This window comes from Pinus tabuliformis, chromosome 1_2 (assembly GCF_031772625.1).
Source record: "Pinus tabuliformis cultivar Carrire ecotype Pingquan chromosome 1_2, CPIR1, whole genome shotgun sequence".
Lineage (NCBI taxonomy): Eukaryota > Viridiplantae > Streptophyta > Pinopsida > Pinales > Pinaceae > Pinus > Pinus tabuliformis.
Window position 1 is genome coordinate 1,330,231,694 of NC_142298.1, and position 14,906 is coordinate 1,330,246,599.

The window sequence follows — 14,906 nt, forward strand, 5'->3', positions numbered from 1 at the left end:
TCATGGACCAATCAGGTGTTAAGCCACAGATCAAGTGTCGGTAATACCGAGGAGAGAATGAACTGTCGGATCACTTCATGTCTAGAACATATCGTATTCGTGACCATCGGGGATTGCAAGTTACAAATGTACATAGTAAAGAAACACACTTCACCTAACTCTACACTAGACCAAGTTATACTTAACTATTTCCTATGTGTCGGAATATCCTAACATTATGATGTAAAATAAGTCTTCTAGGTCTCCTCCACCAAGTCGGCCTCAAACTAGACAAGTCAGCGTAATTGAGTCGCAGAATCTCCTATATAAAGCAGCAACTCGACCTCATTTGGAGCACTCACTCAACAAGTTCGTTCTGCAGCTTCTGGGACAGGAAAAAGTGTGAAATTCAAGAAACAAGGAAGAAAAGACTAGCGAAGAAGGATGACTTTGTCAAGCACAAGAAGTTGAAATTTTCTCTCTTTCTCTCACATGTGTGAAGTTGTTGAGCTACTGGAAGGGTCAAAACTATAGTCTTGAAGCTGGGCCGAAATTTGGTAGCTCGAGGTCAGAGTTCTTAATCTAGGAAGTCGAAATTATGGGTTGAAGTTGCATTTGAGACGCTGACACTTGGTGACTTTGGGAGAGATCATCTATTGGAAGAAAGGACTGACTTGGTGAAGGAGGAAGGTCTTTTGGTCTAGGGTCTCGATCTATCTTAACTTGAATTTACTAGTGGAAGAGTTTCACTGGGTTTTCTCCTATAGAGGGGTTTTAGCCCTGGCTCAGTGCCTACATCTGGTGTCATTGATCCTCAAGTTTTGTTTTGATGATTGCTTGATCAAACAAAGATAAAAGAACATAAGAAAGTTAATAAGAACACAAAGACATCACAAGTAATTATCAACATAAGAAAATATTTCTGCCTTTCCAATTTTCTAACAAAATAACCACATCATACCAATTTTGCATAATTTGTTACATTATATTATAGAGATGAAAACCAAAATTTTACATATAAGCTCCACATTTACTTCCTCCTAGAATGTGGAAAGCCCCAATATCTTATAAAGGAATTTTTAAATTTACTAATCATAGGAAGCCATTTGGCTTCACACTATATTCTTACCCTAGAGCCTTATATAACCTAATGTATCTGATCAACTCGACATATAACTTAATCAAGCTTAAGCTCTTTAAATATGCTTTTTGCAAATATTTAATTCCCTTACCAAGCTCAAGTTTTATCAATGACACGTTGGACTTCTCTTTGAAATATTTAAGTTCAATTCCATAAATTACCAAAAAGAATGTTATATCAATGGCTAATTATTGTTCTTATGTTTTTCCCATGTACATTTGATTGTCTAGCTCCCCTTCTTCCTCTAAGGGTAATTATCAAGATGATACCCATTACCTCCATTTGATCAAGTTATCGAAGTTTGAAAGAAAATCTTCTACTTCCCTATGAACTTGAGTTCTACAACTCACGATAGAGTTTAGTAAGCTAAACTAAGTGAATGATTTTGTAGCTACTTTTAACAATATCTCTTTATCGTGTGTCACGTCAAAATCTCAATCTTATTTGAGAATGTCAAGACTACCAAAAAAAATATCTTGGTATCCTTGTGTTTGAAAACCTCAAACTACTGAAAAACATTCCACAAAATCTCAATAGATGTTTATTAGCGAATGCATGATTTCCATGCTTATTCGTGGATTCGTGATTTCTAAATTTTCTAACAAGACTTCTAATAGTCATCAGACAATTTTTGGGATAATTTATAGTAAGCATCTTCCAAAGTCGGATGTGTTTACCTTTTAAAAATATTCCTCCCAGGAATTCCTTCGTTCCTAACACCATATAGCCCATATCCAAGTTGTGTTTATTTCCTTCCAATGTGAGCCTTTACCCACTATTGTTTACTTATTTAAATTCATCATATAACATGGCTCACTCAAACTACTGAAAAACATTCCACAAAATCTCAATAGATGTTTATTAGCGAATGCATGATTTCCATGCTTATTCATGGATTCGTGATTTCTAAATTTTCTAACAAGACTTCTAATAGTCATCAGACAATTTTTGTGATGATTTATAATAAGCATCTTCCAAAGTCAGATGTGTTTACCTTTTAAAAAGATTCCTCCCAGGAATTCCTTAGTTCCTAACACCATATAGCCCATATCCAAGTTGTGTTTATTTCCTTCCAATGTGAGCCTTTACCCACTATTGTTTACTTATTTAAATTCATCATATAACATGGCTCACTCATATTGCTTTGATATAAATGATCCCTTGACTAAAACTCCATCATGTTTTGCAAGCTACTTAAATAATACAACATGAAAAGCACATGGTATAAAAAGTATCAAGTCGGGTGGAAGAAAATCAAAGCATAAATGATATGCATAAGGAAAATAGTAAAAAGTTAGAATTTAGGAGTGATTTGATCTAGTGTTCTTGGGAAATTATTTTAGTATACTAACATATCCAATAAATAAGCCTAAGTTTTAATCACATTCAAGGAAAATGTGTTGGAAAAACATTCCTTAATCACTTTCTAATACTAATTTCAAGTATGGTTTAGAGTTTTCGGGACCAATCCTTCTTGATTCGAACTGAGTATGCACTGAGAGATTTCAAACCCTCTTGCTTCATCGCATCATTAGATGCAAGAGAATGGTTCCCGTCCCACCATCCAAATACAATTTCAAACACACCCTTTTGGGATCAAATCTATCTTCAAAATGGTAGAGTTGTTGCATCACCTTAGGAGCTTTATCAACTCAACTATATGCAAAGAACAATTCCCTCATCTAGCTTACAAATCTTAAAAGACCATCACCCAATCGATCCCCCACACTGGGAGAGCGTAATGTTGGTATTCAAAAGATGATTCCTTCAATCAACTAGTCTATCTATAGAACTCCCTTCGCCATTCAAGTACTCTTTGGATGCTCCAAGCTATCTCTTGCCTAATAACCAAGAAATGAAAATAATTATAAAGGATATTTGTAGACAGTATATCCAACTTTGAGACCCAAGTGGCCCTTTAAGTCAAACAATTCTTAAAGCTTAGAGACAACCTCATGGTGCAGCCCCCTTACACGCTTCAACATTGGATGCATGGGTTAAAGATCCCCATAGGCCAATTCAAAATGCACTAGTGTTACCTTTAAGTGGAGGCTAAGAAAAAAAGACCACAAGACAAAAAATTATACCAGATCTGTGATAGATAAAAGACAAAGATAGAGGAGCAATTCATATTCAAATGCCCTAATTACTATAAGATACATGGTCGATTCCACTGCTTGTTTAGAGCATCCCATAATTCCCTCTCCACCTAATTTTGGTATCTAAACCAACTATGTCTAGCATTATACATGGGAGAGGTTTGCAAGCTTGGAGCTCACATTCTTTGACCCCCCACTCAACCAGACACTATTGAATGGATAACATATTTCTTCCCAATGCTCCTATTTCATAAGGGCACCAACAGGCAAGCAAATGGTAGCACCATTCCAACTCCAGGATCTATTAGACCACAAGAGGCAATGCAACCCCCAACAGTGAGTGTCATATGAAGGTTCAAGATGGTTTACATGTGACCAATAGGCAACCCACTCCACCAGTGCCCAACAATGGTTCAGCTCCTCCACGCAGAGAAGCATTCTTAGGATTGAATCTAGCTCCTCCAACTAAATTTTTATACAAAATTCTTTCCTTCAACCTCATATGGTAGTATAGATTCACATTCGACTTTAACGGTTGACCCCCTCTCTCCTTGGCCCTACTGCAAGCACTTAAAGGACTAAGGCTCTTTCCCTTGGGCTAGGCTCCATAACATCATATTTCCTCACATTATGGTTATTGCTCTTAGATCATAATGATTAGTTTGGTTCCTTGTTTTTTATGAGTGACCTTCACACTTCCCAAATAAGACTCAATATTTTAAAAGAACATGCCACTTCAATTGTGAGAGTAATCTCACATTTTACACTCATTAAAACAAAGGGAACCATGATAAGAAATTTTCTTATTCATTTCAAGCACATTAATATGCATCATTAGAATGCCTTGTGCATAATTGTCGTGCTTCAATCCTTCACCCTTGGCATTAAACCAATGTTCCAACTAAAGGGATTTTCTTCATGGAATCAAAAACATCCAATTTGAACTAGAACGCATATTAAATTTTTAATGCCAATTTGTACAAACCAAGGTACTCTATAGGATACAACTTACCAACTTTTGAAATCAGGGCTATATCAAGGCTTACATGTTGCATATGAGTTAAAAATCAAGATTGGGCTTCAAATCTTTAATATCAAGACCTATATGTTTAGTATGAGTTATAAAGATCATCATGGAAATTGAAATTGTGAAGATTGATTACAGATAAATCCCATTAAACACAATGACAGGCCCACCTAATCCATTGCCTAACATCATAAATTCCTTACCCAACTCATTTGAAATTTGATGTAATTTTCAAGTAAAATGGGAGACAGAAAAATCACATGGGAACCAAACATTCCTATAATATAACCATTTTCATTCGCAACCATGAAAACCATGGAATCAAAAACATCCAACTTGGACTAAAATGCATATCATATTTTTAATGTATGTTACCGCTCAAACTAGCAGGGGCCCTAGGAGGGGATCCTATGGAGCAACTACTAGGTTAAGGGGCAAAAAATGGAGCAATAGCCCACTATCACCTCAGCTAAAGCTCCCTGCTCTTTACGGACTTTCACTGATGGGAGGAGACCGATATAAGGGGAATCACAAGATGAATGGAGCAATAATAAGATAAGGAGTGATTCCCAAGGCCTATTCTCAAGAGAGGCTCAGACAAATGGCTTACTTGCTTGAGAAGCAAGGTGATAAGCTCTCTAGGAAGGGCTAAGAAGATACTTGAGTTTAGGTTTAGGGAATATACTTTGACAAGAAGGTTCCTAGACTCAAGGATCCCAATGAAGAAATGGCTTCTAAGTAATCCTTGTGGAGTTTGAGTTATAGATTTGTAGGACCACAGAGAAGCCAAGTGGACCCAAACTAGGTCAAGGGTATGGAGTCGATCAACCAAGGAGGGGCTTGACCTAATTGGGGAAGAGAATAGCATCAAAGGACTAACTTTCTTTTGAGATTTGAATGCAATGATCCTAGTTAGGACACTATAACCCAAATCAACCTCGGGAAAGAGATGGTCTCATGGCTAGAGCTTGCAATATCTCGGGATTCCACCATCAGATCGAGCTCAAATTTGGAGGGCTCCTTGAGAAAATCCTAGCGCAGTTGTGAACTAAATTTCAAGGGTTTTGAATGGCTAGAATAAATTTCGCTTGATGCCCTAGGTGACCCTCTAGGGTTAGGCCTAGAATTTGGAAAAGTAAAGGAAAGAGATGTAAATTTGACCACCAAAGGGATACGAGGATCAGTGCTTTATTGCTTGGGCTTAATGGAGTCAAGATACACATAGATCAAGAATTTTTGTCAACTAAGGAGCCCTAATTGATCTTCACTAGCCTCTGCAAGGGCAACAACCAGGTCAATAGGGATTTATACTTCGAACTTGCGAAGGAGATAGTTTCGAGGTCTTCAACCTAAAAGGTGCCTCTAGGAACATTCACCCAATCCCTCAAACATCAGCGTATGCATTTAATCACTTATTCAAGGTCCCAGAAGAATTTCGCATTACATTAACCCATACAAGAATAATGATAACAATATGCATGCATTTGACAAGTAAGATAACAAGAATAGCATCAAAAATTCGACTTGAAAGAGAAAAAGTATATCCATTCATCATTTTTGCTTTAGAAAGAGGCTCCAAAGACCATAGCGAAATCCCAAACATCATAGTACATCAAGAAAGCTCCAAAAGGTGTGAAAATCTCTCAAGAAATACTAATCCAATACAAGTGATGATGAGAGGAATGAATGAGCCTTTCATCAAATTATATCATCTATAAAGAGTTTGATTTGCCTAATTAGGCCTAATCAAGCCCCAAATAATGAAATAATGTGCAATAATAACATCTCTTGGTGACAAGCCCACCAAGATAGCTCAATAACATAAAAATAAGTCTCTCAAGAGGGCAGAATAATCAACATAATGAGTCATTGGGTCATTGAGAAGGCCTAATGAAGTCCAAAGTATGCCATGGTGAGAGAATGGACTCCAATCATAGTGGACAAAGGGTTGGCCCCTTGATAACCAAGCAAGTCGGTGTGGGGGCAATATGACATCCTCATGGGCCTCCAAGTGGATCGATAATGCATGTAAGCCATCTGTAAGGGCTAGGATGATGACATAAGTGCTCCCTTTGTCTCCTGCAGTGAGACACATCCTCGTCTGGACTCTGGAACCTCTACCAAGTGTGTGGTACAAGTGTGAAGCCGACTGGGCATGGTGATCCAGGGGTATCATCCTCATCGAAAAGGAGAACACGAGCAATCACTAAATGGTGTTGGGGATCCTTGGAGTACTATCTGCTATGGTGGAGGCCCATGGCTCTCAATGCTCACCCTACAAGTGCCAATGTGGCCCTCTTGAGGGCTTGGACCCCATATAGGGAGACCAAACCCTAAATGGCCACCCACCTGCAATCCTGCATATGATCCAATGTGTCACCTTGCCCTCCAATACAACAAATCATTAGAATAATCAAGTAAAAGAGCTTACAAATCATGGAATAAATCAGGCACTTCATGGTAGCAAGCTCTTCCATAGTGGGCTTTGGCATGTACAAGTGTCCCCAACCTCAATAAGGGGGGGATTAACCAAGGACCCTATTAGGTGGTTTCAACCTTTAGAGGGGTTGACATGCCCACCGTACATCCATCAATGGGTAGGTGGCACGTGAAATAGTGATGGAACGAAGTGAGGATCAGGGGATGACTCTAGGCCACATGTCATGGTACAAGGGTAGCTATGATGAGGGAAGCCCACACTTGGGTATGTGAGTGTAAGCGGGAGCCAGTCGTGGTACATGAGTTACCTTGGCCTTTGTTTTTCCACCCTTCCTCATATGCCTTCTGTCTTGGATTGATATTTCTTTATTACTACTCAAGGCTCCAGGGGATGAGAGCATGAATTGTAGGGTATAACATTAGATACCCCCTTTTAAGGTGGAGAAGTTCATTGCCCACCAAGGATTGGGACAATCATGCGTTCCTTAATATGGAGAGGGCTGATCTAGGGCCCATAAGAACCAGGTTAATGGCCACAAATAAGGGGTAGAGCTCATGTTTGACTTTTGCCCACGTGCTAAATTTGTATGCCCTGACCATCTTTTGCATTTTGTGGTACATTTCCTGTAGAGAGAGGCCAAATTATGCTTTTTCCTTTCTTTTTAACTGCATCAACCTCTGGGCATCATTCCAAGATCAACCCAAAGTGTGGATAAGGGGAGGGGAAGGCTAACCCATTGTGGACCCACTAGACAAATGTGGACCCGAATGGGAAAAGTGATGAATGGGGTTAAAATGAGTGGAGGGGAGTGAATGTATATGGTGTCAGGAAGCGGGACCATGCAACCAAAATCAAGATTTCCCATGTAGTGCCAGCCCTAAAGCGGGATTTCACATGTATTGTCAGCCCTAAAGCTAATAGTCAGTAAAGGAGATCTCACGGGGCTAGGATACAAGGATAACCACCAAAACGAGCAAAGAAGAGAAAAGTACAGACCTATCCCACTCTTTACGTCGAATCGCCCCACCAATCCATGCACAAAGGTGTCTATGATAATTAAACAAAATTACTCAAATATACCAATGAAAACCCATACCTTCGGGGTCGAGAGGCCCACCTTCGAACATACGATCATAACAGACGAGTGGGGGACCACATGGCTGGCTCAAGTGGCAGCGATAGTGGCACATCGAGCTATCTGGTGGCTACAAGGGGCTGCTGGCTGTCAGTTGAGGACCATCTAGGAGAAAATTTTCTCCTATGGATACTACCCACAGGTAGTGGGTAACAATGCCAATCTTGTACAAGTCAAGATACTCAATAGGATACAACTTACCAACTGTCGATATCAAGGCTTACATGTTGCGTGTTATTTTATAAATCAAGATTAGGTTTACCGACATTTGACATCAAGACCTATATGTCGAGTATGAGTTACAAAGGTCATCACAAAAATTGAGATTGTGAAGATTGATTGCAGGAAAAGCCCATTAAACACAAGGAAAGGCCCACCTAATCCATTGCCCACATCATAGATCACTTACCCAACTCATTCGAAATTGCATGTAATTTTCAAGTAAACTAGGAAAAATCCCCACAACAAGTGTCAAGTCAAGAGATCCGAGCCCCTTTTTTCGAATGTGGGCAACTAAGTTTATGGGGGGGCTCAACCCTCCCCACAAGTGGCGTTTCACATGGATTCAAAGCCTCACTTGGGTATTTTGTGTTATGACCCTGTGTTTGAATGTGGGCAACTAAGTCTATGAGGGGGCTCAACCCTCCCAACAAGTGGCATCCGACATGGATTCAAGGCCTCGCATGGGTAGTTTGTGTTATGATGTGGCTTAGGAAGTGGATTGTTCTTGCAGTATAGCTTGAACTTCCACTCCACTCTATGGTTATTCTCATAAACAATATGGAAGGTGGTAAGAAGGGAGGTGCATATCATGTGGCAAGGTGGCGAATATCAAAGTTCACTCACATAACAAGTTTAAAGGGAGGTCTTGCTGTATGATTTTCTTAGTATGGTATATTGCATGGTGTTTTCCTACTGCTTTTACAGATGGCCAATATTTTTCAAGCTTGATTTCGCTATGTAGTTTTAAGCTATTTCGATTTCAAAAGACTTTCTTTGCAATTCAGCACTTTAGTATGGCTTCTATATGTCGATTATGTCACAATGCCTTCTGCATTTGGTTTAGTCTTTGATTTTGGGCTGAGGGGAGAGTTCAAATAGCTTTTGTGTGCCCCTAGGTGTTGGGTTGTTTCCTTGTTTGTCTTGTTTGGAGCTTAAGTGGTTCTCCCCACTAGCTCTCGGTCTCTATCATTTTATGAGTTTGTCTTTCTTCTAAATTCTGGGAATTGTCTCTTTCACTACATGTCTCCTTTCTCGACTTTTGGGCATTTAGTTGTTTTTCGTTTGGTGCTCTGGGTGACTCCTAGTCCTAAATTGCTAAACCGAAGTGTCACTTTCTCACCTTGAAGTTTCAAAGGAGTTTAGCAGTTTCAGTTCTCTATCTCCTCTAGAATTCCATCTCATCTCTACCTTCTCCTTAACAGGCTCTCTAGTTTCTGTGGTAGGGCTAGAGAAGTTTTGGGCTCTCTCGGTTCAATTGCTACCAAGTCCTTTGTGGCCTTTCTTTATCTATTTTTTGTGCTCTCCCAGTGGTCTTTTGTGTGACTTCTTATTCAATATGGCGCAAGGTCGAGGAACAAGGAAGGGTCAACCAACCTCGCAATCGCAACCCCGGGTGGACGCTTGACAATCAATGGCAGGATGTAATGAGTCCACCCTAATGGAAATTCGAAGCATCATTTCAAACATAGAAGAAGAGTGTTTCAATTGATGATTTATCCTAGATCAGCATGTGGAGATGGAAACGTGCAGTTAGATCCCTGAAACTAGTAATAGGAGGTACCACCATACCCCCCTATATGCAAACAATTGACCTCTATTGGCATATCAAAACTCTCTTGGCACAGTTTCTAGTGGAGCGTTCAAAGACTCAAAAGAGAACTACTACTATGCATTGATGAAGTTCTGCAAAAGGTGCAAAAATTAGATAAAGTCTCAATTCTAGTGAAGAAGCTTGTTGATGTTCCTGTCACTCCACTAGAAACTAACACTAGTATGTCTCCTCCCATACAAGTGGACCCTCCTTCTAGTTGACATGGTCTATAGATACATGTTTTGTTATGTTGCTAACAGCCATGAGGCTGATTTTTTAAGATATGGTAGGATTCCGCAAATCATAAGCATACTAGTTTCCTATGGTTTAAATTTTGTCAAGAGCAGTCAATTAATACTTTTTTTGACATACAATCTTAAGACTTTAGATATTGGTTTGGTTTCCCCTGTCGCAGACCAATAGCAACTAATGTGATGCTATAAACTCTCTAGCCTTACCAAAAAAAAATCACAAGGGAACAAAACATTCCTATAATATAACCATTTTGTTTGCAACCGTGAAAAACCATGGAATCAAAAACATCCAACTTGGACTAGAATGCATACCAAATTTTTAATGCCAATCTTGTACAAGTCAAGGTATTTAATAGGATACGGCTTAACAACCTTTAACATCAATGCTAGATCAAGACTTACACGCTGCATGTGAGTTATAAATCAAGATTAGGCTGATCGACTTTGGTATCAAGAGCTATATGTTGAGTATGAGCTATAAAGATCATCGTGGAAATTGAAATTGTAAAGATTGATTGCGGGCAAAACACAAGCTCAGATCCACCTAATCCACTGCCTAACATCATAAATTCCTTACCCGGCTCTTTGAACTGCATGTAATTTTCATGTAAGATGAGAAAAAGAAAAATCACATGGGTACAAAACATTCCTATAATATAAATATTTCTGTTTGCAACTATGAAAAACCATTCTTCTCATCTTCTTTGAGAATAAGCAGGACAGTCTTTCACCCAAAAGATGTCGAATTTTTCCTTGCCATGTTTTGACTCGGACATGAATGATAATGGTTCGCTCCACTCTCCATCAGAGTTATTAGAGTCAATCCAAAATGAAGAATGTCTCCGAAAGACAAAGAGTAAGAGCTGACTCAGACTCTGGAAACACTAGAGAATTATTTTACAATCTGCGTATAATATAAATATTGTTCTGCGTGACCACCAGTTCTCGATCCACTCTTTATTACATTACCCACCAGACAACAATATTGAGTTTTCTCAATGGCTTCAGGTTCTTAAGTCGGGGCAGGAGACACAAAGAAAAGTGTGGTTGGACAATATGGACAACTTCCTCCAATTCAACGTTGTTGATCAATGAAACTTCTTTTTTATGGGGTTGGTTGACCCATATTTTGTTCCCCATCGGGTAAATAAAAGGGATTTTCTTATTTAGTCAGAATTACAACCTGTTTCAAAATATATAGATGATACTATATAGTATAAAATGCCAGAGTATGCACAGTTGATAAAAAAACGAACGCTTAGTTGTGTGTATTTATAGATAGACAACCTCAATCTGACTCGAACTTGACTTGACAATCATACTCGCAAGAGTCGTCGAATTAAACACATGTTGATGATCCGGGGCCAAATCAGGCCCAGAAGAGCTGACTTGACTCAGTTTTCTCAAAGAACAGAGTCGGAATTGGGAATGTCTGCTAACACCGTTCTCCACATATATTCAAAACTTTTGACTATCGTGAAAAATTGCATCTGATGATTAAAAAATTCAGAAAGCTCACAATCTCCCCAAAAGCCATATATATGTCTCTCAGATTCTCAAGAAAATAAAATGCCACACAGAGATTAAAATTCAATGAAGTAATTAAGTCCACACAGAGATTAAAATTCAATGAAGTAATGAAGTCCACACAGAGATTAAAATTCAATGTTATTGACAAGTGTTATTATCTTAAAGCGCAAGACTGAGAAACCAAGTTTAAGCTATTGTGCTCTAATATCTTTAAACCCTGCTTAAACAACAATGGTGCTTTCAATACCCTTCCCCGTCCATAAATGACCATTTATCGTGCAAAGAACTAGGGTTTCATTATAAGTTCTGACATCCATTTTCCACGAAACTCTCACTCGTTCAAAACCAGAAAGAAAGAGAATAAATCAAAGAAAACTATGTCTAAATCAAAATATTTCAGAGATTTTCAAGAGGGTTCTAAAACGATTCACTGAGGCCATGAGTTCGATTCAAAAATAGACATGTAACGCACATACAGGGATCTCAGATTATCATTGGATCATTTATCATGTTCATACAAACCTGGAGATCTGATTGAAATGAAAAATTGAGAACAAGGACTTACCCGTTAGGCCTAGGGCTAATCCATAGCAAATTTCTTTAATAACACTGGGACCGCCCTTAAGAGCCACATGTGAGTGCGCAGGCATCTCTGCTATTTCACGATCCTGTGACACTAGGCTGAAATAAACTGGAAAAAATAAAAATGCGAAAATGCGAAAGGACGTGTTTATATGGAGAAAAAAATGGATGGAGAAGATTTTTAGGGCACCATGTATTTTTTTTTATCTTTTTGGACAAGTTTCCCGAAAAAGTGGAGTGCGTTCTGGACCTTCCTAGAAGGTAACATGTAAAATGTGGGAGTACGTTTTGCAAGTTCTAGAAGGGTCACATGTAAATGGTGCCCCGAGGGAATAAAGTTATTTTATTTTTAAGTTTTCTTCCTCTTTAAATAGGGAGACTTGAAAATAATTATTTCATATCGATTGCAAGTACATCGAGCTAGGTACAACGAAGGTTTTAGTTAGGAAAGTGTTTGCTTATTAATTTTGGGTTTATCATGTTTGAACTCATTTAAGGTGTAAGGTCCAAGAATCTAGGGTCTAAGTTGTTTTAGATTTAGGAGCATAGTTGAAATCTCTCTCTAACCTAATTTCGTTTTAGATTTCATAGTTGAAATCCCTCTTAATCGAATATCAGTAATATATTTATGTTATTAGTGTTTATTTGAATTAAAGTTTTTATATTTTTAATTTAATTATTAATAATTAATAGATGAATGATAGGGATTTAATTTCTATGAAATGCAGGGGTTTCTGGCAAGGCTTGCTACAGTCTTGGTCTTGTTGTGTCTTTTCGTTTGTCTTCACTGATCGGCCTGTGGTGAACTTAGTGCGAACCTACTCAGATCTTCACGCTCTGCGACCAAACACACGGCAACCTCGCCTTCAAACGGTCTAGCGTCCCTTTGAAACCTTTGGCGAACCCCTAATGAACTTCAGAGTGAAGATTATGAGACAACTACTACACAGCAGACGATTTATAAAAGCACACAGGTATTCAACTACAGAAAATGCCTTCTCATATTATTTCTCAGAAATGGATATAGATATAGATTACAGATTACAGATCACAAAAATATTCCTTGCAGAGATAGAGTATTGTTGCATTTATCGGACTTTTGCTTTTCATAGAGGAATAAGCATTACCGAAGGCTTCCTGGCAACAAATAGGCTCTGCCTCAGAATATACAGACTCGGCTGATATACAGACTTGACTGACTATTAATAGATCTGGCCACTTTGGGTTCTTACCAGTGCCGAGCACACTAATACGCAGGCTTCTCAGATCGCTAGGACTCTAAGACTCTAAAACTCTCTGAATGTGAATGCCTTCATAATGAGCCTTACCCTCAATTTATAACAAATGAAAGGGGACAAGCATTACTGCAGGGCATCATACAAAGGGACGGAATCATTGTTTTCGGGTAACACCGAGGTGACATCCGCACAAAGATTCTTGGTCCGAAAAAGTAAATCCTACGGAAAAATATGATGTCTGCATTATTTACAAAGTGGATGCCTTTGTCCAGCAAATCCCACGAAAAAAGCTGGCCACAATCAAGTCCTTGTGACTGGACAACATTATTACAATAATGGATGCTTTTGTCGGACAAGCCCATGAGAACTGTCAGAATACAGTAATGCCAGGGAATCTATGTTTTTTGTACAATAATTCATCCCATGCTTTGGTGAAAATCCTCCGAACAATCATAGGTTTCCCTAAGATGATTTGATGTTTCACCTTTGTTAATACAAGCCATTCATAATGGCGGGACATGTATTCTTTTAAAGTTTTATTTTCATCATGAAAAGGAGACCATTCTCCTACTGTCATTTCTTTGACAGTTTTGTAAGGTATGTGGAAGCAGTCTGGGATGTTATGTTCGAAACAAATATCACAGTGGAATTTGCAATATGCTTCATGATAGTGTGGGTCCATTGTTGTTCTGTTAACACCGTAGTCGACCCACCATTTCTGTAGCCAATCGCATTGTTGATTTCTTTGCATTATCCCCGTTGTACTAAATTTTAATTTAGTATAATGGGTTTCTTCTTTGTCATCTACATTCAGGAAATCCCACCATAGCTGTTTGTATGCTGCAAAATCATACACTGTGTCAGGAAAAATAAGTTTAGGATCTCCTCCTGGCCATAATGCAGAGGTCTGAGTAGGCATAGGCCATGCCAGATTCCTGGTTCGGTTAATACAGAAATATTTTTCATAAATTCCTCGACGGATTCCTCCATGACACCATATGCCTGAAATATCATGAAAGTCTCTTTGAAGAGCATCTTCTGCATATAATGCATCCCTTTTTGCTTTTGTATAAATCATATCATGTATCCATTTACTCCCTTTTGGATACACTCTTCTTTCTGGTACTAGATGCTGAATGTCAGTATGAGCTTGCAGATTAGCATCTAATACTTTTGTATTCCTCAACTACCATGTAGGCTTCCACTTTTCCCTGTATTCTTCCCAGTCCTGGTTATCTGGTATAGTGTACAAGATTTCTTGTTTGTGCTCTTGGTCCCATTCTGTAACTATTACCATGATATGTTCTTGAGGCTGGATAAACTCTCTGTTGAGAAAATCTGGGAGACAATTCTTTGCACCTTTTATATGTTCGACTTGAAAGTCGAAATTAGCGAAGAGTGCTTGCCACCTAGCAAATTTTGCCTCGCCTAGTTTCTTGATGTCTTTAGTTAATACTTTCTGTAAAGCTCAAGCATCAGTTCGAAGCAAAAACTGTTTGTTTATCAAATGGACATCAAATTTGTTGATGCAGTTCCATGCAGCTTTGACTTCTTTCTCAATTGTGGAGTAATTCTGCTTAGCGGGATTCCAGGTGCCTGATGCAAACTGGACGACTTGTTCAATGTCACCTTTTCTTTGTTTTAGGATGCCTCCCCATCCTATATTAC

At 38.7% G+C, this 14,906-nt stretch overlaps 1 protein-coding gene across 1 annotated transcript in view; it reads right to left on the reverse strand.

Annotated features, from left to right (window-relative positions):
• The window catches only part of LOC149211112 (cytochrome c oxidase subunit 5C-like), a 35,721-nt gene extending 23,569 nt beyond the window's left edge, over positions 1-12,152 (reverse strand). The window contains exon 1 of the mRNA XM_089396912.1: positions 11,984-12,152. Within this exon, the coding sequence (XP_089253038.1) occupies positions 11,984-12,068 (85 nt within the window). The 5' untranslated portion in view covers positions 12,069-12,152. The remainder of the gene's footprint in view (positions 1-11,983) is intronic.
• Positions 12,153-14,906: the final 2,754 nt, after the last annotated feature.